Source organism: Coturnix japonica, chromosome 2 (assembly GCF_054131305.1).
Source record: "Coturnix japonica strain WE chromosome 2, WE-NBRP24, whole genome shotgun sequence".
Classification (NCBI taxonomy): domain Eukaryota; kingdom Metazoa; phylum Chordata; class Aves; order Galliformes; family Phasianidae; genus Coturnix; species Coturnix japonica.
In genome coordinates, this window is record NC_140664.1 from 96,939,224 (window position 1) to 96,967,033 (window position 27,810).

The window sequence follows — 27,810 nt, forward strand, 5'->3', positions numbered from 1 at the left end:
TTTTTTCCAAATCTAAACCACTCTTTTGTGGGCTAGGAAGGAACACAATCACCTCTTCAGTTCTAAACCACTGGACTGCGTACATTAAAATCTCCCTTAGGTCATATGAATAAATTATAGCAATGCATATGTAGATATTTGCTCAATCTGAATCAGGAATTAGGAAGGAAGGAACATTTTACATTATATTTTCACTGAAACATGAATTGAAAAACTTATGTTAGAACCAGTGAGCAAACAGCCTCATAATTTACTCCTTCCCTAAATACTCCTGAAGTTTTCCACACAAAAGTTTCCATCTGCTCATTTTCACAAGAATTACAAATATGAAGAAATACCACATTAAAAGTGCAAAGAGTTAGTCAGCTAAAATTTGTAATGAGGAAGTAATCTTCTCATTTTATTTAACAGCTTTATATTCGAAGAGATGATGCACACAACTTCCATCATTTAATTTACGGAGATTTAACAGTGACTTGGGAATTTCCAACCTCCACCCATTCAGGGAAAGCAAGAACTAACAAAGATTTTTGTCAGCTAATATCATCTGATAATGCGTGACAGAGCATGGGGAAAGACATGCACTGCACATTGCAGGCATCAATAAATTACATGTTGTGAGCAAGATAAAGTTTTTGCTCAATCCTTGGTATTTTATAAGTACCTATACAGCAGATTTACAGTTACACGGAGCTAAAGCTTTGGATCCCACGATTTTAAGCCCTATGGAGAATGGAAATAGTTTGAAAGCCTCAAAGAATCTGAAATTAATGCTATGACACTGAGTAATCATATCTCATCCAATGCAGGACAATCTCGTTTTAGGTTTCATCTTTGTTAACAATGACACACTTAATATTGCCTAGATATTTTGCACTTCAAAGGCTGACTCCTTTATGTTTTCTGGGCAAACAAAGTTACCAAGCAGTAACAGGCTATGCAGTTTAGGCATCAGAGATGTTAAAAGTTAATCAGTGGGATTTTTTTCAGCATGGGAAATCAGCACCACATTGCCTCCTTGCATTTGTTAAGTTTTCAGTATAATTGAAAACTGAGTCAAACATCCACTTGCTAGATGGAGTTGAGCAGTTGAAAGTCATAGTAGTTTATTGCTACTCTGCAGCTGAGAATGTCAGTGCATTTAGCAGCCACTTGTGTGGACATTGTATGATTTCTTGTCTCATTCTGTTTGACAAAGTCAGTCTGTTTCACACGGAACTTGTGTTGGACACTGCATGACCTGGTCCAGTTAGAATCATAGAATGGCTTGGGTTGAAAAGGACTACAATGATCATCCAGTTTCAACCCCCCTGCTATGTGCACAGTCATTGACCACTGGACCAGGCTGCCCGGAGCCACATCCAGACTGGCCTTGAATGCCTCCAGGGATGGGGCATCCACAGCCTCTCTGAGCATCATCCACAACCTCTCTGAGCTCTCATTTAAGTGAATTTGGGACTGTTCTCAAGAGTCTTTCTGGAGGCTCACCTGAAAGAGCGCATGACACATTTCCCTACAGCACAGGCAGATGGACTGCAACCAAGAGCAACAATTTTTTAAACAGCTCCAACTCTCCTAAAGTCATGATGTAAGTATACTACCTATGTCTTGTCCAGCAAACAATTTTTGTGTTACTCAAACCACAGCAGTCAAGAAGTATACTGGGATAAATAAGCATGGAGTATCCCCATGTTAGACAAAAATGGTTTTATTAATGTATATCTTTTCATGACCTTGGAACTTTTTCTTATGGAGACTCACCAGTTTAATATTACCAGAACCATCCTAACCAACTGAACAACTGTCAAACTAGTAAGAAGACAGTCACATAAGAAAATACTGTGGATAATGTTAGTAAGAATAGTAAGCAAAATGATGATAAACCATCTAAACTTGACTATTAAAAATAACCACAGGTTAAATGTCTTCGGCTAATTGGGAGCCAGATGCAGCACAAAGAGAATCTACCTGAGTAATTCTATCTGTTTGCAAACGCTGAGATGAGTAGATTAATTACACCTCATGTTGGCAAATCCAATTTAGGCTTTTTTCAGCTCAGGTAAGCCTCACGCCTGATAAGTACAGTACATCGTGACTTACTATTTAAGCACAATGGCTGGCAGTGTTCATATGCAGGTGTACAAGCATGAGTGGTCCTGACTGATGCTTCAAAGTCTACTTAGTAAGAAACAATACAGAGCTTTATAACAGGCAATTTGTCTAAAAGTCAATGAAATGATACAAAATGCTTAACAAGTGTACATAAATATTTATTTTAGCTTATGGCCAAAACATATGAGTTGCATAGCCTACCAACAATAAAAAGAAATAAAATGGAAGATTCAAAGCCACATTCTGCCAAACCTTGGGCCTCCTGAGTCAGAAACTTTTAAGAATAAGATGTATCTTATTGATAAGAGTATCTTCTTGACTTACTTACACTTCTGGTGTATCTAAACTCTACCTCTCTGATGTAACATTTGCCTCTGTGACTAAGGCACACTGATTGAAACACCTTTCAGCCTTGGTTTCCTTAAAAGAGAAAGAAAACCTACTTAAATTATAACGATTTGATTAAAATCAAGGTAAAAATAATCACTGCAATTTTCCTGAGGCTGTGTATCGAGAGGAATCCCCCGTGGGATGCAGCTGACTTAACTGCTGCAGATGCTTCTCCTATACATCATCACTCAGAATACTTGAATGAAAGTATGAATGGGATGCTTCCTACTACAGAAACAATCGGCTCCAGGGAAGGATATGATGCTTGGTATGGAGGAATGGCACAACTGCATGACAACAAGATGGGTGCTTCACTTGAGCACTCAAGTGAATTACACATCCTGTAGAACTGGATGCCCTCATCAAGGCCATCACTGCTCTCTGACATGCTGAGGTGTTTGAGAACAGTGAGCTGTGACAGGAACCTCAACCCAGAATCTAGTACCTCAGAATAAAGTTGGGAGAGATCTTGCTCTCCCCTTTTAGGGTTTTCCGTGAAAGGGTTTCAGATTTTTCTTCTCCAAGCAAGCTACCTAAAATTGTTACCATGTGAAGGGGAAAGAGGACAGCTTGTGTTTAGTTCAAATAAAGGTTGAGAGATGAGGCAGCTCTGTGTCTGAGAAAAATCCACTTCAAAATGAATCAACTGTGTGAATTTATTTACTGCCCGTCAGCCAGATACAACAGCTGTCAAAACCTAAAAAGCAGGGAATTGAGCTGAAACATCATCCATGGCCAGGCATACAGACCCACAGTCCAACAATTTAAAAGAAGGCTGCTGCTGCTGCAGAGCTCCATGGATCCCACACAGGCCCTTCTTCTTTCATAATCTGTGAGCAGATCAGCCTTTCAGTAACTGCAGAAGATAAGCCAAAAACTACCCTCTAGTAGGATGAACTGTCAGGATCTATGATATTTTAGTTGCCTTTGAACCTGAGCCCCCATAAGCAAACTGATTTTCTGCAGCCAAATTTTCCACCGTCCTAGTGAAAAAAAACAAACAGGCTTTGTAGATATAAGAGAAGGATTTGGAAAATAAGACCAATACTTCTTAAAACCTTTGAGTCTATGCTTCTGTCTTAAGACAGTGTTAGTGTATGCTCATACTGAAGCATATCTCATTTGCCTCTATCCGTAAGGTAACTGGAAAAAAAGACTAGATCCTTATGCTGTGGAATTTCAGGTCACCTGGCTCCCATTTTCCTTTGCATATCACTACAGGAATGGGAAATACCAAGAGCTGGAGCTGCACTCTGCAAAATGTACATAAATTTTGCCTGACCTAGGCATTTTTCTGCTATACTTCTAAATTATTCCAGATCAACACCAAAAAATAGAATGGAGTTGCACCAAAATGGAGGAAGATTACAATAATTATGGAGTTTTTAAGGGATGCATAGCATTACCTTTTGTGTAGGGGCTAGGTAACAAGTAAAGCATACGAAACAATCAAAAGATTCATAATTCCGATATGGAAAGTAATATGTATGTTTATACGCATGCATGCAGACAGTGGAAAATTGCATAATCTTCAAGAAAAATAAGTATTTGTAAAAATAATCACTAAAAGGAATTTACATCGTTTCACAAAGCTAACAATCAGACCATGCAATCAGCCACCTTGGCAAAGCAGACGATGTCTGTACTATGAAAGAAAAACAATCTCATTGTATCTGATTAGTTTTTGAGGGCCTGCTTTTCAAACCTATTTCTTTTGCTTGCAAATTCTGAGGGACGTGCAGTACAAAGCATCAAGAAGTACAAGAGCCACCTCTAAGAGAAGGGTTCTGAAAACAGTGGATGTAAGATAAGCCTTCTGTAATGAAACACAGACATGATGCTCTCAACTCATCACCACCACCACATCCAAATTAATGGAGCTTGCCTGCCCCCAGGAGTTTATAACTGATACACACAGTGAGTAAGTGACAAATGAGATTTCACGACAGTGTAATCACAAGTAATATATAAAAAGCATATGTAAGAAATGCAATGGTTTGTTGACTCTAATTTTACATTAGGACATGTACATTTTAAAATGGATTTTCTTCAGAACAGGCACATTCTTTTAATCAAAGACATTTTAAGACCTCAGTTTTACAAATTCTCAATTAAAAATATTGTAAAGTTTTTAAAAAAAGATTTTTAAAAAAACCTCTTTTGCCCTTTACCTGTCATTAAGAAATGGATTAAAGGCCAATTCCTCCAACTAAAATTTAAGTACAAAAGGATCCAAAAAGAATTTTAAAAATATATATATATTAAATTAGAAGACTGATAATACAGATTCAGTTCATTCACACAGATTAAAACTACAGATACTTCATTCTAATTAGCTTTAATTTCATTCTTACAGTGATAATAAGAAAGGTCAAAGCAGGCCAGCAGCCCACCAAAATGACACGCTATTTTTTAATCTGTTCTCTTCTGGAAGAACTAAAGCTGTGGAGAACTCAGCAGTATGTGGTAAAAGGCTGGATTATGATTAACGTTAACAATGTGAAAACTGTTAGTTTAGAAACACAACCTTAATTTCATAACAGTGAGACTTTGTCAATTCTTTTGAGGGGGAATGGCCTTAAATTGCCCCAGAGGAAGTTTAGGCTGGATATCAGGAAACACTTTACAGAAAGGGTTGTTAAGCACTGGAATAGGCTCCCCAGGGAGGTGGCTGAGTCACCATCTCTGGATGTGTTTAAAAACCATTTGGATGTGATGCTCAGGGACATGATTGAGCAGAGGGTTGTTAGTTAGGGTTGTATGGTTAGGCTGGGGTTGGACTTGGTGATCTTTAAGGTCTTTTCCAACCTGAGTGATTCCATGATTCTATGATTCTACAATTCTATGCCCATAGGCTCTGACTAACAATTTTGGTAAAGTGAACTCAGCTGCACAGTAAACAAGAATGATGGTTTAAACACATGGATTTGCTGGTCCCAGTTCTTGGTTAGTGTGCCTGATCCATGCACTCCTTCCTGTGCGATTACTGTCTCAGACCATCAGTACTACATTTATATAACCTTAATAGCCTCTCTATCTAAGATATCAAGCACTGGGTACATTGTAAGGCCAGATGTTCCTGATAACAAAACTGAATAATTTTTTACTTAAAAAAAAAAAAAAATCTGTCTGGATTCCTCTTACTAAGTCTCATGCCTCCAAATTGCAGTAATTCTCTTGTATATCTTTGTTAAAACACATGGTCACAGCACGGTAAATTGATGAGTTCACAGTTCTCATTGGCCATCTCCCATTATACACACAAAGCCACCCGCCCAGCTTCCTAGAAGGCTGCACCCCAGGATCCCCTCCCCAAGGAAGGGAGACACAGGAGAAATCTGTGGGTGAAACACTAGTCCTGGGAGCTATCCTGCTCCTGTTACACCAGGAAAGTATCTTCCAGAACCACACCTTAATCTTGAAGGACTCAGCAAATTTGAATGTCGCTGCAAAGGCTGGACTTTCAGCATGTCTTCTGCACTCCATTCAAACAACAAGAAACATGCAGAATGGTACTTCCATCAGTCTTAGGTTTCCACTTAGTACTGAAAACACAGCATGCCATGACACTTGTTTTACAGTAAGTAGTAAACTTAAAACTATGCTTATGGACAGGATGCAGTAGGTTGCACACCTATTGGCAACCATCAGCACTATGGCATCTCAAAGATTTCACTATTCATGCTTTCAGGTGCTGTGACAGTGATAATTTGTTGTGTTGATCTCAGTGTCAGCTCAAGCCACATTCTGCACATCAGACCTAGGTTTTGCGATGAGCTCTTTAGATAAGTTTAAAACCTCATACGTTACAGATCTGCAGAGAATGCTGGGGAAAAAAAAAAAAAGAAAAGAAATCCAGATTGCAAGAAAGCATCCCTATCTTTGTACTTATTTGTCTTGCATAGACACTAGGACATAGGAACAAACGAGAACTTCAAAGGGGAAAAATATCGGTATGTGGTAGACCAAAAAGAAACAGTGCTTATAGTTCTACAAGACACTACAATACGCAAGCCAAAAAAAGTAACTTCTTTCTCCCCAAGGTATCGTTTAGGCTAAACAGCATCCAGCTGCTGGCATTCAACTCAGAAATGGGAACTCACAGCACAAAACAGCGGTCTCTAGTATTTCTAAGGCTGAAACGATTCTCTAAGTGATGCTATAGGAGTGAGCTGTTCAGTAGCTTTTGTGATCAATCTGCATTTGGTAGGACGCTATTGCCCTCTGCTGTGTGATTCTATAAATTCGATAGCAGTATTCTTTGGAATACACAAGGTTCAGTGCATTCCTAATAATGTCACGCCACATAAACACAGTAAATGAAGGACCTATACCCCCAGGTGATGGTTTAATAGCAAAGTACTAAAGAAAACAGTCCTGACAGATGATCAGTATTGCTGGAAAGAGATCTAAGTCTTCACTTAGAAAATGTTCTGAGAGATTACAATGCAGAGCCACACGCTGTATAATATTATAGAATATTAAGCTAATAAAATATTTCTTTGCTTTTTCTACAACTGTAATGGGGACACATTTGGGTTTGTTTGGTTGGTATTTTTTAAGTAGAAGTTAAAAAAAAATAGATTAAATCATCTCCATAACAATTCGGGAATTCTAACTATAAAATTAATAACTGGGCTTATCAATAGTAGCTCTTCCAAATGTTAGTATAGAGTAATAATCTCCATAGTTGCATGCTTGGTATTATTAATCATTCCCTTAGATTTCCTTCCTCCACTCCATATTCTTGCAATCAAGCTTCTCTCTCAGAGACTGAAGCTGACAATGCAGTTCATTCCCAACTAAAACCAAACCAAAACAAAAACTAAGACATTCCTGTTGCCCTACTGGTTTTTTAAGATAATATTATGATAATATTAAGATAATATGCAGCCTGTTCTGAGCCTTCCTTTGCCCCATTTTCATGGTTCGGAGAAAAGGCTTAGAGAAAAAGCTATGACTAGAAAACAGGAGCTGAGTGGAAAGAAGTTAAGCAGAGGGACACACATTAAGACCATGAGGAAAGTGCCACAGCCAGATGTTTGGGCAGGCTTGAAGGATGGAGTACAAGAGTGGTGGGGCAGAAGATAAGACAGAAAAACAGGAGAAAGGCTTGGCACAAGCCAGGGCAGAAAAATATTCCTGCTTTTAGTACAAAGTGGTGGTGTTGCACTACTGATGTACACAGTATTATTAAGGTACATAAACATTTAAAACTTTTGCATCAGTTTAGCTATTTTCATTTGCTCAAAATCAGTAGTATTTGAGGTCCAGGGCTGTTATTTCCAGTGAATACATATGGTTCACGTAATACAGTAACAGGATTATACAGACAAATACTACTCACTTGAGAATAATAATAATGGAACAGATCCTCAAATTCTTTGCAATTTTTGTCTCACTTCTGCCACATACTGCTTAAAAAAGTAAACACAGCAATAGAAATCTACAACTATGTCTCTCTACTTAAAAGTTGATCAAATACTGAAAGTAAGACTTAACTATACAAGTACAGCCGCTCATAACACCAATGTACGATCTGGATTCCTCTTTCAAAACAGACCCACTCAGGAATCAAACAGAAAGACTTATTCCTGAAATACTGAAAAAATTCCGGTTCAAAATTGAATGATGGAATTTGGAGAAATGTTTGCAAATAACAGAGATCATCTTCTAGAAGTCACAAGGATAAAAAAATGAAAGAATGAATGTTATCTACATCCCTGTCTTACTCTGTTGATTCAATACTAAAGGGAATTTCAGTATTTTTTCCAGTCACACACTCCTACTAAAAAAAATTATGTTAAATGATGGGACACAAAACTCAACTACCTCTGCAGGTACAGATTTTTTCGAGCACAGAATGCAGGCTCTTATTCATAGCTGGTGAAAATACATAGCTATTTGTAGTGACTATGTTGAAAAATAGTCTTTTTTTAGCTGAGAAAGTGCTGTATAAATAGTGTTATTGAGCTCACTGGACTGGTTCTGGTTTACACGGAAATAAATAGGAACCCTTAATTTTGGAAGGACCTATGTATTTAATATACAAGATAATCTTTGATGTGCTGGAGCAGGTCCAAAGGGCAACAAGGTTAGTGAAGGGCTTGAGAATATGCCTTATGTGGAGAGACTGAGGGAACTGGGGCTGTTTAGTCCGGGCAACAGGAGGCTGAGGGGAGACCTCATTGCTCTCTTCCAGTATTTGAAAGGTACTTACAGTGAGAGTGGGGCAAGTCTCTTCTTGCTGCTGACAGGATGAAGGGAAATGGCCTCAAGTTGCACAAGGGGAGGTTTAGGTTGGATATCAGGAGAGACTTCTTTACAGAAATTAAATGAAATTCATGCTATTTAATTCACTCTTGACTCAGAAAAATAGTTCCATAGGGTGGAGAGCAGCTTACATCTCCTAGCAGAGTCATCTTCTGTTGTATTTGTGGGTGTTTTAGTAAATCTCCTCAAGAATGTCTCATTTGAAAATCTCTCCCCAGAATAAACTTCATGTAGGTCATCAAGACCATCTGAAACTGCCTAGTGGTTTCTTTAACTGGATATATATGTTCCTAACAATGTAGTTTTATAAATGGTATTGAGAAGTTTTGAAACTAGATCTAGACTTTTTCTATTGTTGACAATATATTAGCAATGTGGCAAAACTTTCTGATGTGGCTGAGAAAAATAAATAGAATTCCTGCATTTTCCAAGCAGAAAAAGAACAAGCAGTCCAAGAACAGCTGTATGGCTAGACATGGTTTTGTTCTTTCCCTCAGGAAGAACATTCAATCAGTTCAAGAAATTATCATTCTGACCACCACTACCAGTGGAACAAATGAAGACAGCATTCAAAGGCAGCCACTCAATTCATTGGTTTTCTTCTTGTGTTAAACAGCTAAAACGTGTCACTTGTGCTCGCTGCTCAAAGCAAAAATTCTGTACAAGAGCAGAGTAACTACCCCCAAAATTTACAGTTAAGGTTCTTTATTTGTGCATTACTTCATCATTCTGTTAGTGGAATAATCTGCCTCTCTGTGGGATCCTTGTCATGGTGCTCTGAAAAGCTAACTTTCCCATATTTCCTATCTCATGTTATACTTATCCTCTTTTTATCCTTTCACATTTCCTTAATTGCTTGGATTTCAGCTCCCATTCTCTCATAGAGTTGATCCCCGTTCCTTGTTGGATGGCTACCAGAGTTACATTGCAAACACTGCTGCTGTAACCCTTCAAAACAGTTGATCTCTGTAGGCTTCCTAAAGAACAGCCCAAACAAGAATAATGAAGATAAGTCCCTGCTGCGCAGACACAGCAAGAGTTTCTGCAAACTCAGACAAGGCAGTAACACATTTTGGTTCACAGCAAGTGTCTTCTTCAAAACACTATCAGTTCAAACACACTGCTGTTAATGATGACTTCAGATCTGCAGAATCAACATCTATCCTGTGGGACAAACAAAAGCATTGGAAGAACAAGTGCTAGCCTGCAATCCCTATTGATATTTAGTCCTTTTAAACTGCAGGGAAACAGGAATAGAATTCAGAAAATCTGCATGCTACTCCTGGTGCAGCTTGTATTGGATGCTGTGTTAGATAGTTTTTTAGCTCCAACTTTAACAAGACAAGTCTTTTAGAGGTGCAAGACACTTAAAAGAGTCAAGTGACAGTCAGAGCTGTACATCTTCAAAGTCTGATAAAACCTGAGTGCACAGCAGATACCCACAATTAGAGACGACTTGTTTTTGACTTTCTTTATTCTTCTATATGCCATAATCTGTACAGCTCCACCATGAAGTTAATACACCTCATCATTCCCCCTTGTCCCATCCCTAATCTAGGTTTGTCATCATTTCTTTCTTTGCTAGTGGTTATTTTTATATCACTTATGACATACAGTTTGTTTGGTCCCCTTTTCGGTTTCACTCATCACAAGTCAGAAGGTCTACATCCAGCTCATACATCTATAAACCAGGGCCTGCGTTTTTCTTTGGGCTTTGAGGGACCAAAGTCCTCTGCTCATCTCACACAGGAATTGCTTAGAAGCTGAGATAGCAATGATCTTCTGTAACACAGGAGGTGAGAACACACTGACTGACAACAACAAAAACAAACCACACTGAGATTCAAAAGCTTCCTCATATCACTCATTTTACTACCATACGTACAACTCTAAAATGCCGAGCTCTTTCCCTTCCCTCTACTTACTTCAGACTCCTTATAGATGCATTAGCACTGATACAGCAGTATTTTTTCCTCACTCATCAGTAATGAAAACAACTGTGAGAACCCAGAAAATCTCCTTCCAAAACCACAAGGAAACTGGATAATACTGAGCCCCAGGCCACAAAACTGAGCAAAGCACATAAACTGCACAGTGAGCTTGTACCAGTGCTTAAAACCACCCCATCTGTATCTGTGGCTACTGTACTATATTGAGTGCATATTTGTCATGCCAACAGCAAAGTAATGAATCATTCAAGATGTGAAGCATACAATTTTATCTAAGTAGAAAGAAAATCACATACTAACCATAACCCTACTCTCAGATGAAAGGAGTTCAAGCAAGCAAAACAGAAGGTCCTACAAGTAAATACCATAAAAGAGAACTACCTTTGATTTATAGTGCTCATCAGTGCACTCTATTAGTAAGAGCACAATAATTTAACAGGTCTGACGCAGATCCATTAGACAATGCTTGTTCATCAAAGATTCCATTAAGTCAAATTCATTACGGTATGATATACAAAACTGTGCTTCAAACTCAAATCATTATTTCTTCCATTTAACTCTCACTTCTGCTAAGCAATCACTTGGGGTTAAAAAGATTTGCAGAAAGATTAAGAAATTACGCTATTCTCCCATGGGTAACAGCCAGAAGATCCAAGTAAGAGATTTGACTGATTAGATAATGTACTGCAACAGATGCACTTAGCCATGTTCCTTCAGCCACTTCCAGTGTATGATCACTCAGGGTTCAAATACTCACAATAAATCCAAGTTTTTTATAGTCTCGAGTATACATAGATTTGCGTTTCTCAATACTGCCACTACTGTTGTTAGGTTCCAATTCTGCATCAAATGCAATTCTTCGGAGTTCAAATATGATATCCCGTTGAGCCTGAGTCAAGACAAATGTTAAAAACAATTGTTAAAAATAACCCTCATTTTAATAATCAGTTCCACAAAGACTGTTTCAAAACAGCCCAACCTTAATCTGAATTTTCTACTTGTTTCTCAAATGCTGTCAACAAGAATGACTTTGTGGTTCTAATTTTCCAAAGGTTTCAAATTTGTAGGATTCACATGCAGAGATGTTTAAAGGTTGGTTGCCAGAAGTTGGACTCGTGTTAGCAGGGTCCCTAACTATATGCTTCATTTTAACCACAGTCATGAAACCACAGAAGCCAAGAGATAACCACCATTTCAAATAAAGCTGATACTTAGGCAATTTCCTGACTTAGACTGAGACAGTTTAACACTCAGTGACCTTTTTGGTGACTGTCCATTTCTGTTGGCGAGGAGATGGGCAAGAGAGGGTTTGCTGACGTTACACATAACTGGAAATGCCTCAAGCCATGACTATCCTACCATCAATACAAATAATGCAGCCTCAACCCCTGTATTGAGATATGCACTAGGTAACTACATTTACGTACTCTTAAAACTCAAGCTTTCCTGTCTCAAACTATAGAAGCAGGAAAAGGAAAATCCTATATCGCAATGTTATTTAAATTTATGACCATCTTGCCCCCTCATCTCCTTTTCTTCAAATCATCAGTAAGTCTAGACAGAGCAATCTCTTAAAAATGAAATCAGCTTCCCATTTGTACACGGCCTTAAAAAGGAACCACAAAAAAAAAAAAAAAAAAAGTCAACAAAATTCATCTTCTCTATTTCTCCCTGATTCTATACTAACACTTGAACCTCTTTGGGAAGTCTTTTTTTGCACAACAAATAGCATTAAAGCTGGTTTCTGGACACAACGAGCATTAAGATGAACAACTACTGTACAGGTTCACAGCAACAAAAATGAGTTTCCTTGTAACACTGAGTTCAACTCTAGAGTGTCAGATTTAAACATTCTTTTTTGCTCTATTGAAGTACTTTTAAGAACTACGCATCTCTGTCGATTCTGAAAAGCATAAAAATGAAAAGTTTTGCTTCAGAGCTTTAATTCAGGATGAAAAAAAATTCAGTTCATGAAACAACATAAAAAAGAGAAAGGCCTGGCCATTTTGCTGTACTTCTGTACATGGAATACAATAGCCAGTTCATCTTTTGACATACAGAAAACACAACCGAACATCACATCTTGAAAGAGAGAGAGAGATTGTGCAGGCATTCCTGGCAGTGTCTTTTCTTCCCTAAAGGACTTCAGGCACAGCAGTGAGTAGCTGACTTCTTCCTGTTCTAATAAGATCATGTCAGACACTTACCTGATCCTGTGGATCCATTTTTGTCATCATTCTGTCTTCCAGAAGGTTAAAAGTAAGTACTTGGAGAACATAAAGTTGATGCGCCATTTCATTATTGATGGCCCTCTGTGCCCTGATAACATGCTGTAAAAGAAAGAAAGACTGCAGTGAATGCCACTGTATCAGAAAATCACATTAGCTGGACTCAGGTATTTTCATTTCACAACTGTGATCTACATGAGGGATATGGCTTAGAAATGTGTTAGTGTACAGTACCTTACATATACAATACAGAACTACCCCATTCACAAAGCAGTTACCAACTGGTGGATAGTTTAAAAATCCCTGTTGTGCCTAAAACCAAATAGCTACAGGCGAAACAGGCCCAGGTTACTAAACACAGCAGGGAAGACATAAGGAAAGTCAAAAGGAGATGAGTACAACAGTTGAAACTATATTTCACTGAAGCTTCAGAGAAAGAAAAACTATCTGCCAAAGGCTACTGAAGTAGCATCTTATGACAGTAAACAAACACTTAAGAATATTATCCACATGCTTCTACCAAATTTCTTATGATCACAAGCAATGCAAAAACATGCTGCCTTAGGAAACAGATTTCCTGTTTTTTGTGTGTGAGTTTGTTGTTGCTGTTTCTTTTGCATGTATCACTAAAATAACGACAGAGAGTGAAAAAGGGAAAATGTTTGTTTGTTGCTGTTTGGTGTTGCTTTATACTGCCCACTAACTCACAACAGATACTGAACTCACTCTTTTTAAGAACTATACATTATTCCTTTGCAGAACTGATCTATGCTAAGGTTGATGTCAAAATCCCTACGACTTCCAAAGGTAGTTGAAGTAAGTCTTTATAGACCATTCAGTAACTTCACTCTGGGCTATATATCCCGCTTCCTTTATCCAAGTGGCAACAAATCGTGTGCAACTTGATACCAAGATACAAAGTCACCTTTAGAACCTAAAAACACAGAAGCTGATTTTGCAACTGTAAAGCCCTATGCGGCTTGCATGGTTTTCATCAGGTCTAAAACCTAACACAAAGGACTTACTATAAATGCTTTAGACATTCCCTAAACTTCACAGCCAAGTTCACATTCTCAATGGGAAGAAATTGCCTGAAATACTGTTTTTTCATTCTGCATTGTACTGTCATGATGAAATAAGAATTTATTGGGCTTGAAAAACACCCTTTCTAATCACTAGTTTTGAACCCATTCAATAATGAGATCTTTGTCTTGTACATTAAAGGCTTCCAAATATATCAAAATGCAAAGAGCAATGAAGATAAAACATAAGCACATCAAAGCTCAATCCAGCTTTTCTCTCTGCTAGTGAAAAGTAATGCTGAAAATTACATACTTACAGTTAGGATAATGGAGCGGAGCTGCTTTTGTGCCAAAATGTTTGCCATTTCCTGATTTAGAAAAAAGAAAAATAGAAACAGGTATTTTAGTGCTATTCCTATAGCAACATACCAATTGATAAGGCTTTAGTCTTAAGTTTCTGCAGTGTTTCTTGTAAGAAAAATGAAGCAGCTTATCAATTACAACTGTAAGAGTTATTTTTGGTGCCACAAACTCAAGATTACTTTGCTATGAAAAAGGGACAAAGAAAGTTAAAGGTTTATTAAGCTGAAGACTTTGGTGATCCAGTAACAGCAACATAAGATCTCAGAGGAGACTTCTGTGGGTTAAACAGTGCTTCTTCACACACCTGTTCAAGCACAACTCCCTCACAACTCCCACTCCTCAACAACACAGCATGAGCACCTTTCAATCTGTCAGTCAGGCCTTTAAAACCAGACATCAAACAACACACACATTTATATTAATATTTTGGCTGTTTCAAAGCCACATTCTCTAATTTTTAGATTACAGCTCAACGCTGTTTTTTCACGGTAACTAATACTTCTCCCCTGTATGTTAGTAGCAGTGTTGGCACTGGTCCACTGTTTTGCCTTCAGTTAGTTTCTCTTTCTAGAAGTAACAGTCAAGTTTCTATCAACCAGGATATGTTTTGACTTTCTCTCTCAGGCATCTGGCCTTGGCTGTCCATGCTGCAAGCTACCCTAAAATGCATAGGAGAGAGTATTTTATACTGATCAAGCATGAGAGCTTGGTCTCCTCAATCATGCCTAACAAGCACATATCCTGTCTTTAACTTTCATGCTTTCCATGAATACATGGGTGTGAACACATGCCAGCATACATGTTGCATATATCAATGCATCTAATGAATTTGGATAATTTGGGCAACGTATTGCACTCTGCTATTTAGATGCTGCTCGTTACATGAGTAAAACAGCTAATAACAAACCTTACCCTCATGTGTCTAATCAATGATCTATTAGTGTATCACAGACCTACATAATACAGCACAGCAAATAATTGTTGACACTTGCTTAAGAACATTCTTAAAATGCATTATCATTCTGCACAGTCGCCAGCACATCAAAATAGAGGAATAACGAGGAAGAAAGAAGGGACCAATACCAAGAGAATCCCAGCTTATAGTTTTTAAGCCTATTTTTCCGGCAAAGCTGGTTTCAACTTCACATAACAGCTGAAGAATGAATGATACAGACACATCAATTCTCTATGGAAATGCCCAACTGAACTGCAGGGGGAGTGCCAGGAACGTGAAACAACTCATGTTACACAGCACAGACTAGCTTTGTTACTGTGCAGCTATACCCGGCAAAAAGATGGACAGACTAATTATGAGCTAGGGCATTCTTTTTTTTTTTCTGCATTCAAGATAGAAGCTGAAAATTCACTTCAATTTTTGGAGACAATAAAGCTGTTACTTGATTCGTATATGTGGAAGTTAAGATGCTGTTACCAGAATATCATTTGTGTCCACTGAACCAAAAACTATGACAGGGGCATCAAGAATTCATAAAACCTATTACTATAGCAAAACCAACTTTGTCTCCAAGACACCTGCATGGCTCTTAGCAGCTGATGAGCTGTCTTCTCTAAAACAAGTACTGTAGTAACATAGGAGAACAAAAATTACATGACAAAAGTTGCCACCTCACTTCTCATAGAAACGTGTCCCTGAGAAAATGCAGACAGTTTGAAGGGGCGGGGGGAGAAGCTCTTCAAACATTCACAGTATCATTTCACTGCACAACATCTCTTTTTTAACATATAAAGTTCTCTTTCCTCATTTTTAAATAACCTGGGTATTTTTCTAGATGATTTAGTCCTTAACAGTGGCAGAGGAAGCAAGGTAACAAGAGAAGCCTCATTAAAAACTTGAAACCTCTTGGTTTTTTGCATTACAGAAATGGGGGTGGAAGTGTTTAAAAAATAATAAATTAAAAAGTAAAGAAAAGACAGATATCAGTGTGACTTTAAATCCTTTTCTTAAGTGCAAGGCAGTCGCTCGTGTCATACCAGGTCCCCTACCATGGCAGCAGTGAGGGTGTCTCCTTGCATCAAACAGATTTTGGTGCAGGACTAGTCCCGAACTTGTTCAAGTTCTGGCAATCTGCAGACATTTCTCACACGTTCTTGTGAAATAAGGTTTTGTACAAATGACTTGTTTATTAAACATTTTCTATTTCCAATTTTATTTTGTATTATGTTCATTTAACATTCTCCAGTGTTGAAAAGTGCAAATAAATCAAAGACAAATCCTCATGAGGATTTATCAGAAGCTCTCAATGACCTCATTTTGGTCACTGCAAGAATTATCATCACTGTTGCTGGTGATGGAAATACTAAATAAATAAATGACTAACTCTGTTATGACACAAGCTAATTAGTTGATCAACATGGATGTAACTCTTCTATTTCATAACGCAAATACATTCAATTGCTTAGCATCAGCTCGCAATCTTGAAGTATTTCCTTTTGAAGCTTCTGATCTCTGGCCCTAAAGTTAACTTAAAATAGTTCACTGACATTCATGAAATGCTTACATGCAGATAGTCCCATTATCGAAAGGAACATGCTTTTTATTAAGAAATCTGGAGGGGGAAATGACTTACCAAAAAATAGTCTGGGTTTACAAGCTGTGCTGGCAAAGAGTTCAGTACAATAAATACTACAGCCAGCCACAGTCAATATGGTTCATGTGAGGTTACAGGGAACTACAGAATCACAGAAGAATGCTTAACCCTTCCTAAAACCAGTACAAGATGGAGGTAACTCCACTAAAATGAATACTATTACACAAGTGACACTAGTGACTGGGACAACTACATGTACAAATATAGTGTGTTTCCTACCTGTATATGGATATAAACCCCAACAACTGACCTGCCTCTTGTCATCCGGGGCTTTAAGGAAAAGTGCATTTATTACTGCAATGGTATACGTCTGGATTTCTTGGTCTGTCCTGTTTGGGAGAAAATCATAAACATGAGATATGAACACAAACACACGAGATATAGAAACTGACTTTCCAGTTGCATTACTACCAGTAGAGGCTGAGGGACTGTATGCACTTAAAGTTACTCATATAAAAGTTAGGTAATTAGTCACCCAGGTTCTCTCTGCTATTAGTAAGAGAAACATGATGCTCAGCATTCAAGAAAGGTGAAATGAATAACAACCTCAAAGCGCCATTAATCCTCCACTAATTACAGCCAGAGCTCAGACAATGAGCTCCATCCAGATGCCCAGATGCCCCAGCTACAGGTAGGAAGAAGAAACTCTAAAGTGCCCAGAAGAAAACCTTCTTGATATTAAAAGCTTTCCAGGTGAGTAGAAAGTGCCCCAGCTAGGCGATATGCATAACCAGTTTAAAACGCATTGCCCTGTGCTAAAAGAAGTGGTTTCCATCCACTGAATCACAGCACATTATTGCTAAAGAAAAGGCTTCTCTCTTTGTAAATGTACCTTCAAATGAAGTTGATCAGGTTTTGTCTTACATGTTTCCCAGAGGCTGACTTGCAAAACCATACTATCTGTATGCTAATGGTGTTAAGCATTTAACCACAACCAATACTAGCTGCTCTCCTTTTTCCTCCCCATTTCTAACCACGCAGGCAGTTTTGCATCGAGAAAAAAATAATTAGTAGTAGAAGTAATAATACTAGAAGTCTATGATCGAGCAACTCCAGAAAGCTGGCTATTTGCCATTCAACCACTTACAACAGATGTAGAAGTTACGCAGGTTACTAGTCTTCATATCACTCCTTTTCTAAATGTTGTGCTCATTTGGAAGAATTAAAATTAAATATCAGCATATCGAGTGGCATTTGAATATACTCACCCCTGGAGATGTGGGATTAGCTGCCCAATTGTGATCTCCTGTGCCACCTTCTGGTACAGATCATGGCTATTGAGCACCATCGATTCCAAGATTGCTAGTGAGCGTTGTAAGATAGAGATGTCTGAGGCAAATTTGTTCACGTAGCTTGCTATCTACAAATTAAGACATTCAGAGAATTTGAGTCTTCTCATAAAACCAGGAAAAGAGAAGAAACAAGCTGTAGCGTTGCCTCAGAAAAGTGTTGAGAGTAAAAGTAGTTTTGTCTACATGCCAGGCAACTGCTAATACCTGAGAGCAGACAGTCAGGCACTGCAGGAACCTTCAGAGGACACAGTGGCACAAGATTTTTCAGCTGGCACGAATCACCTCAGTTTCATGTCAATACTAACAGCCACAAAATATATGATTCCATATTAAGTTATGCACAAGATAAATCAGTTTTAAAGAACAATAGCTGCTGCATTTTCTTTGTGAGGGAAACTTTGGAACGGATAACAAAAATTCTGCTCATTTTCTCCAGTATCTGTGCAGTCAGTGCTCTCTAAACAAGCTCCTAGGTTAAAAATCAATGGTTGCAAAAGAGAAATTCACATCTAACTTTCTGACAAAAAGCATCTCCAGCAAAATATGCTACATTTTTCTTTCTTCTTACCAACAATAGCTCTCTCCAGATTACAAATTAAAACTCTCTTGATTAGCATTTATTGGCACAATTGATTGTGTAACTCTAAATACAATCTAGTCTTGCTGCTTGTGCATTAATTGCTGTCACTCTTACTGAAAGCTGCTATGAAGGCATGGCACACTGGTAGAAACCACGTCTGACCTATGCTTTTTAGCAGCACGGCAACGAATTGCTGCATGCTCACATATGCAGAGTCAAAACAGCTGCACAGAATGATGTAGCAGCATGTGTTCCTTTGAGTGCTCCACAGCCTTCTCCCAGAAAAGACTCTCGCCTTCTGCTGACAAAGGAAGCGAGAACTGCTTGGGTTTTCTTCAGATGCACCAACATCAGCACAGACAAGCAAAAAAGTACCCAAGAAAGTACAGGCAAACTAGGGGGGGGGAAAGTCCTGTGACCAGTTATTTATTCTTTGCAGCCAAGTAATAGGCTTGAGACAGGGTCACTGCAGCCTATTAAATACATTCTTTCCAGAAAACCTCAAGTCTATCCCTTCTTAAGTAGTAACACTTCAGCAGTTTTGATACTGGAAGTTCACTTAAACCCTCGTATAGATTTCCTTTTGGAGGAAGAAAGGCACGCCAAATGCTTGGAAAAGATGCCCAGGCAACTGTAAAATTCACAGTATTGACATGTGCACAATAGTGCTTATGCCCTCGTGACATTCTGCATAATGCTGAAGCAGCAGACTCCTGCCTTCTCCCCTTCACACTTTATAAAAATAACTTTGGTTAAGACTGTGAAGAGGGAGGGATGGATTTCTTTTTCTTCTAATCTACTGCATTGTTGTTTACTGCTCTGCTACTTGCTTTGCACCACCACAGCAAGCACATGCTCTGCAGAATGCAACTCTGTTCATGAAACAGAAATTGGAATGAAACATAAATTGCATGCATGGGGAATAGGTGGAGAAGAGACTTCTGGACTTTCAATACCTGCTGTCTGCAAGTCCTGAGCAGAATTATTATTTACATTAGTAAATAATGCATCATGTGCGGTTTAAGGTGATGAGCTGCATCTCAGCAGCTCTGTATTACCTTACCTCTGTTAATGCTAATTGTTTTCTGATGCACTGTATCAGGGCTGCCAGATGTCCACATGTCCCACAGCACATACAGTGGGCATACACAGATCAGCTTTGCACTGCTCACTAAACTCAAGTGTACTCTGGATGTCTCAATCACCAGGCGTACATGGACCAACTGTGCAGCAGGAATACAATGTACCCAGAACGTATCCCAAGTTGTCAGACTACTGTCATCCTCTTCAGAGGCCCTGACATGAATTGCTCTTTGTGCAGCACTTCTTTCCCTCCATAGTTCAAGTGCTGGTGTGAAAGCTTCACTGGGATATAACATATTCCTACCAGGGGCCTGATGCACCAATCTACTTATAGATAGCTGAAACCTCAGCTTAGGAAAGGCTGCCTCAGACACATTCATTCTGAATAGAATAGAAGCGACTGGATGCAGTTTCAAGGGAAGTTAGGCGTCAGAACGCCCTTACACATTCGAGCTCAGTGTTATGCTGAAACAGGACCAAAATGAATGGAGTAAAGGCAGGTAGGAATGCTAAAGAGAACTAGTCTACATATTCTGAGCTCTCTTCCCATTTCAGCATCACCTAAAGTCAGGGAAGAATTCAAAAGTTAAAGGCAAACAAACAAATAAAGCAACCAAATAAAAAATAAATAAAGAAACAATCAAAAACCACCATAACCACCACGGCAAAAATAACTGAAGGAAACACATTTGATTTTCAGAAATGTCCATTAGATATTTGCCTGGACCATTTTAATGTCTGCAAATGAAAATAACAGGAAAATCCGAGGCAGTTTTGTAATGGTAAAGGCCTAATGCACATATCTTATTTTCAGGTAAGGAACTACAGTTGCACTTCACTACAGAAGAAACAACTGGCAGCTGTGAGACACAGAGATACCTTTCTCACCGCCACTCACGTCTCCAGCACAGCGCATTTTGGAAGACAGAGTAAGCAGTTCGTCAAGGTTAAGACTGCCTCACACAGTTATGAAACAGCACTTACATAAGTAATTCTAAGAGATCATTAAGAACATCTCAACAGACACTACAAGCCTTTATTTTATTTCTCCTCCTGTAGAAATCAAAGAGCAGAGTTCCAAATTTTGGCATTTTATTTTGATATCAAATTATCATGACATATTTTAGAACTGGGCAGCCCTCAGGCTACTACGGAACCTCAGTCTAAACAAGCTTTATTGTCATGAGGAAGAAAAGAGCCTTGAGAGATATTGTTGTAAGAAAGTTTCTCAAATTAGGATATTTTCCCTGAAGATAAGGGAACAAAGCCCTGCTTGCAGGTGTCAATTCTTATTTGCAGTAGTTAGAATAGCAGTCTTAACATACCCACAGGATGGGAGAGGGACTGCTTTCAACACCATCTAGTTACTTACTTGAAGCATTCAGAGGTTCCCTTGAGATCTCCTCCAGCTTCTACATTTATAGTTAGGAAATTATTTATTCAAGATATTAAAAAAAAACCCAACAACAAAAACAAAACAAAACAAAAAAACAAAAACAAACCCAAAAACTACAACAAAACTTATTCAGCTTAATGCCTTCCCATTGCAATTCAGCTTCCATGTGACAAGAAAGACAGCTTCAAAGGGCAGAAGCACTTGAAGCAGGGTTGCAGAGACTCAGCTAGCAGAAAATTATCTCAACTCTTATCCATCCTGCCATCCACTTGAGCTAGCTCATCAGCAACCTCAAGTGGTCTGCCAAAAGCTAAGTTTGGAGGAGCAAAGAACAAAGCTGCAGCTCCCCACCAAAGAATGTCAGTTCTTCCAGTGCTCCTTTCAGTTTGTCCCTCGCACACAGAGCACCGCTGAGGACACAGCTGCTCTGCCTCTCAAGTGCTTGGTAGATCTGAACATGCCTCTGCCCCTTTCCTGTATTTCTCTTATCCTTTGTCCATTTCCTTTCTGGCCTAGTATTCTTCCCTATTCTTTGCTTTGGCCCTTTTCAACCAATTTCACTTCTGGTTTTTACTCGTCAAGATAACTCAGGCTCTTTATGAGAATAATCCTGTTAGATTTAATTCATTAATTTACAACGCTGTCCAGGACGTAGAAACACCTGACAAAAAAGAGGAGCGATTACAGGGGTGCACCACATCTTGCTGTTGTCCAACGTAAAGGGCAAAACATATTGAAAGAGTAAAACAAAAACAGTAATTATGAATCGTTAACAAGGCAGATTGACTTCAAGTCATTTTAGCAAATTCCTTACTATATGTGTTAGTAGCCTCCTCCAGCAAATAACATATTCTAGGCTGGACTTTCTGTACCATGAAGTGAGTTAAAACACAGGTGTACCATCTTCTTTGCCATATTGAGATCATCATAAACTACCTAGCCTACAAGATCAACAAACAGAAGTCCAAAACATAATATTAATCTCTCTCACGAATAACACTTATCATTATAATGACCCAAAACTGAACTCCAAAAATCTAGTTATCTTTTCATAGAATCATAGAATTGCTCAGGTTGGAAAAGACCTTAAAGATTAAGTTACCTAACCGTACTACCCTAACAACCCTCTGCTCAATCATGTCCCTGAGTGCCACATCTAAATAGTTTTTAAACACATAATTCATAACTGTTCGTTTCTTTCACTTCTGACAAGCAATGTAAATTTCTGCTTCCTTTAGGCGGTAATGATTTTCCAATCAAATTTAAACAAGAAGTCTGACACATTTTCTTGAAAAGGAAGGACATCTTTGCCAAAGGTGACGTTATCATTACAGTGAATTGTCTCTGACATCATTTGAACTCATACAAATGCACTTTAATGTAAGACAAACTTCAACTTCAGCATGTTTTGAAAAAAAATACTTGGAAAGAGTTTTTGGTTTTGTTGTAAACAGAAGAGCCAACTTATTTGATTCCAACCCACCAATATTTAAGTTGAGAATAAATAACAACAGGTAAATCAATAACAAAATCTTTTTCTCTGACATCTGTTACATTTCTGCATTTCAAGAGCACTTTGCTGTTTCTGCTGCTCACATGCATCTACCACGTGCAAGAAAAGAAGAAAAATATTGCAGATCGTGGAAAAATCTTTTTCCAAAAGCTTAGACCTTAGTTGCAGGATTCAGGGAGCTGGAGTCCGGCTTGATAAACTCTGGAGATTTCAGCTTAATAATTTCAATTTGTAAACTAACTCATTTCTCTTCCTTCCCTATCCTCAAAGGAAACATTTCAGTGCTGTTTTTATTCCAAGATACATATCATTACTCATTTTAATTTACATTAAATCTAAACACTATTTTCTGCTTTGATTGCCTGCTATCTGCACAAGGACGTCACACTCTAACTGAGCAAGCAGCAGCCCATGTAATAAGCCTAACATAGCGTTGATCCAATTTCACTTGCGTTGAATTCAGTAGAAGTTGGGCTAGATCCTGAAGTTACAAATACTTGTACATTTAAATAGGACATCAATCTCATTTTCGTATACCGTTTTGACCAAGCAGTCACCTAAACAATGCACCTGAAGGAGAGAAAGCACAACTCACCTCAAAAATGTTCAAGTGTAGAAGCAAATTTGCACAGAACACATAACATTGATCACAAATTTACCTTTTTAATGAATGCCACAGAGAATGTATCCCACGATACAATCCCATGATCCATCAGCTCAACAAATGCAGTCAGTGTAAAGGACAACATATCTCCAAAGCTGCAAGAGATAGGAGTCATGACTACAGTTACAGTTATGCAGCGTGGCAATGACTGAGGGAAGAAAGTAGCAGGAAGCTTTCAGAAAGGCAGGAAAACGAAGCCAAACATGGACTAAGAAGCAGCAAAAAAGCAAGAGAAGCCATGCAATGAATAGTCTCCAAAGCAATTTTGCATGGACATCAAGAATAATCACCTAAAAGAAAGCAATTTAGTAAGAGAAGAGCTAAGTCCTAGGAAAACACCACATGAAGTGCTCAAGGAAATCAGAGTCCAACTAAACTTCTTTTATCTATTTCAAAATGTTAGAACTAACAGGAGAGTTAAGAACAAGAACATGGATCAAATTGCTTAGAGGTTGCAGGCCACTACACTGCAAAGTAGTGCAGTAGTTACCTGTGAACTTGAGATTCAGTGTGTCTTTGTATTAATTATGTTCAATGCAAGTTTAAACTCATCATAAAGAACATGCTTGAAATTGACTAGCTGTACACTTATTTTCCATGTTAAAACCAATGTATATAGATCACCTTCATTTCTATGTACCCTCATGGTACCCAACAGTCAGCAGCCACAATGATTTCAATGAAACCATTCAACAAGGTAACTACTCAGTACAAAAAGCAGTGTACGGAGCTCTAAAAGCAGCAGTGTATTACCTCTAAGGGCACGCCAAAAATTCCTAGAAGGTGCTCTGCCACTAAGCCATTTACAAGCTTAAGCATGCAATCAACCTAAATAACATGAATAGTCCCACTGACTTTAATGCAGCAGCTTACCTAATAAAAAGACAAAATTAAAACTCATAGAATTGGTACTACAATGCTCAGTATGTTGGAAAACTGAGTCTAGTAGAATAGCTGTACTTAAGGAGGGCAATTAGTAATCCTTCCGTGACTTGATCCCCTATACTGTCCCGGACCATCCCAACCCAAATTAGGGGACATTCACGCACAGGGAAGGCATTCACTGCAGGTCAAAGGAATAAAGCAGGAAATCAATTTAAAGGCAGTAATTCCAATAGCCATTTTTTACAGATTCAATATAATCTGCATTAAGGCTTCTTGACACCAAAAGAAAAAGCTTTAGTGACCCCCTCACTTAGGATAGTTCATCAAAACTCTGCAAAACCCTTTACTAAAATGAAACTTGCTATTCTTGACATTTTGGGTTAGGAGGGAACTATACACACACCTCCCCTTCCAAAGCAAGGGCAGCTACCATGTCTTTGATTATTTATGACAAAATGAAAAAGACATATCAAAGAGTAAACAAGAAAAATAGTGTCTTTAAAATAAAATAATAAATCACTGTTATTCTACAAGGAATACTTTGTCCAACCATACATGACTGTTTGACTTACAATTCTACAAATCTTTGAGGAATCAAATTAGGCTTAAAATGTCATCATTAGCATTCCAAATAACCAAGGATTTCATAAAAAGAAAACAATACCGCTCTGTAGGAAATATAATCAGCTCCAGTCCTCTCATTCTCCCCAGCCCATTCTTTTTGCATGTAATGGTTATTTATGAATGCCTAAATAAAAATGCATCCCTTGGAAAGAGCTTCTTTGAAAAAACTTGCATGGATATTCATGCCAGAATACTTCCACGAATATATGGAATGTCAGAATTTTATAAGGCCAGACTAAATTATATAAGAAGAAAAAAAAATTGATTAGGAAAAATGTTGTATAAGATTAAAAGGAAATAAATTATCTGCTTAGTTTAATACCGGGATATATATCTTTATCTAACCTGGATTTTCGTATGAATTGCTTACAAATTTTGTCAACTAACCTGTATTTAGTACATCAATATTCTTCTATAAACTAACTGTAAATGAAAGGTAACTCCTATTAACAATGGGTATAGAGTAGAGGGATTGCTTAAACTGTATTAAACCTACATATATATATGTTCTTCAGAACAGCAGTGGCAGGAATTCCTTTTAATTAAGTTCCTTTACATTTATCAGACTCATTTATTCTTCTTGCCAATACTATTCATTAATCCAGTCAATTATTTATCTCCCTGAACATCTTTGAAAGTGAAACTAGGTTAACAGAGCTGCAAGTACTAATATATAAGCCTGGTTTTAGCCGATGTGCCACTGACACAATCGTCTGTGATCCAGACAGTGAAAGTACTTTTCATCTTAAACCAACAAGGCAGGCTGCCCCAGTTGGTGTCAATCCTGTGACATTTTTCAAATTATTAAGAGCAAAGAGGTGCAACACTGGGTCTAATCAAGCATATATTATGCCTCACCACATATACCTAGCATGAATGTTTTAAATACCTATCTATTCACAGGCACACATGTGTAAACACTACATAGCATTGCAAAAGTTAAAAGCCAGGCTTAAAGGATAAGCATTAGGTGTAGCACAGAAAGACATGAAAACAATCTCCAGGGTAACTAGCAAGATAAAGTAAGAGGGAGTGGTGTTGATTCACTGTTAGATATTTAAACACAAGCAGATAGATAGAAATAGACTTTCCAGCATTTCTGTTTCAATACACACATGCAGACACACTCATACTATTGAGCAGCAGATGGAGTAAGATGCAGGAAATTTCAAGGGAGTCAAAGCTTCTTCATAAAACGTAGCAATCATAGAAAATAAGTGGCAGTGTTTAACTAAGAATCTCAGTGAGCAAGTATTTTTGTCATACAAAACGTCTGAAAAATGTCAGTGGTCGCTTCATTAAATCTTTCTGGAGAACACACAGCACAAGGCACAACAGTTCTGTAAATATCAACCCCCTGCTACCCTTGCAAATGACCTAATGGTTTGATAGTAATTCCTGATGAAGGTGCTTTTTAATGCATGTCACTGCAGCGAGAGGGAAGAGTGATCAGAAAGACACACTGTGTAATTGCAATTTCATCTCTCACTAGCGCTGACATTTTAATGATCTTTGTCGTTAAACTGCTCACACAACCCCTCTCTCCAGGGCTCTGGCTCATGTACTTCCACTGGGACAGCTGACGATGTTTCCCATTCTCTGCTGCATGGCCCCAGTCCTATAACCACTGCAGACATAGGTGAGTTGTTCACATGACACCACCTCACACACAGCAGCTCACAGCCGAAGTCTCAGAAGAAACAAACAGCTGTGGTCTGTAAGGCCATCGGCCAACCCAGTGTGAGCCATTCCAGCACTGATGCCTACTGCTCTGATCCAAGGCCTGAGCACCCCGACCCCAGGGACAAATCTGCAGCTGTGTTTCCAATTATTTTACCTGCATGTCTTGGGCAAAGATCAGGGCAGCACCTGCTAATGTAAGAATCTGCTGCATTCTTACTTTCTGAAACTGAGGAATTCCATACATTTTTTATATTAATTTTTCTTTCCTTTAGGAAAAAAGCAGTGTGCACGTGACCCTGACCACCATGCCTATCATTTGTATTTGTAATATCAACTGTACATGTAAAACCATCTTTTTCCCAGGTGTGCTATGCAGTTTACAGACATATGTATGTATGGAGATATATTTATATAGAGAGAACTATGTCAGATATCCTGAAATATGCCTACAGCAAATTTGATTTCTTTTCAAATTAAATTAATGGGATGTGAGCATCAAAATCCCATAGATGTTTTTTGAAGAGGAGGCAACTACCAGCCCATCAGGACTAGAAGCCCAAATCAGTACACCTTTGGGTCCAATCTAATTGTGCAGAGGAAAGGTAGCGAAGAGAAACTGGGCAGGAGGCAAGAAAGGAACTGCAGCCTACTGCCAACTGCAGGTGTTAAGGAAGTAGTTAACTTTCAGACCCTTGTCCTTTAGCCAATATGCTCACAGCCCAACACTGGGCAGCTGAAAGGGCCTCACTCACTGCAAGGCGGTTAACATCAAAGAGTAAAAACAGCTCTGTAAATGAGACTTGTCAGGTATAAAATGGCCATAAATAAATTTAAAGTGAGAACCTGAATGTATCAAAATCATAAGAGGACAAGAGCTCTGAAAAAGCCATGTGGGCAAAAACCTCAGCCTAAAATGGAGCTCAGTGACATAGCAGGATACTTTGCAAGCACAGTGTGAACCTCTTTTATTGCTATGACTCTTCTTCATTGCTTCTGCACTTCCTTGCTTCTCCAAGTAGCCTTTCCAAGCATAAAGCTAAACCTCTGCATCAGACTAGGAGCAATTCACACCTACTTGCTACTCACTCTATATAGCATAAAACCACTGAACAACCTGCAGGTAGCTGCTCCCTTTTTGTAGGTG

General features: G+C 38.5%; 1 protein-coding gene across 15 annotated transcripts in view; it reads right to left on the minus strand.

The window, feature by feature from the left end:
* ELMO1 (engulfment and cell motility 1) overlaps nt 1-27,810 on the minus strand; it is a 274,013-nt gene that overhangs the window by 157,061 nt on the left and 89,142 nt on the right. For all 15 annotated transcript variants that reach the window (XM_032442431.2, XM_085538119.1, XM_015854222.3 and 12 more), the window contains 6 exons: nt 23,470-23,569; nt 18,155-18,306; nt 17,197-17,275; nt 14,292-14,342; nt 12,932-13,054; nt 11,482-11,613 (listed from right to left, as the gene is read on the minus strand). In XM_032442431.2, the coding sequence (XP_032298322.2) occupies nt 11,482-11,613; nt 12,932-13,054; nt 14,292-14,342; nt 17,197-17,275; nt 18,155-18,306; nt 23,470-23,569 (637 nt within the window). The remainder of the gene's footprint in view (nt 1-11,481; nt 11,614-12,931; nt 13,055-14,291; nt 14,343-17,196; nt 17,276-18,154; nt 18,307-23,469; nt 23,570-27,810) is intronic.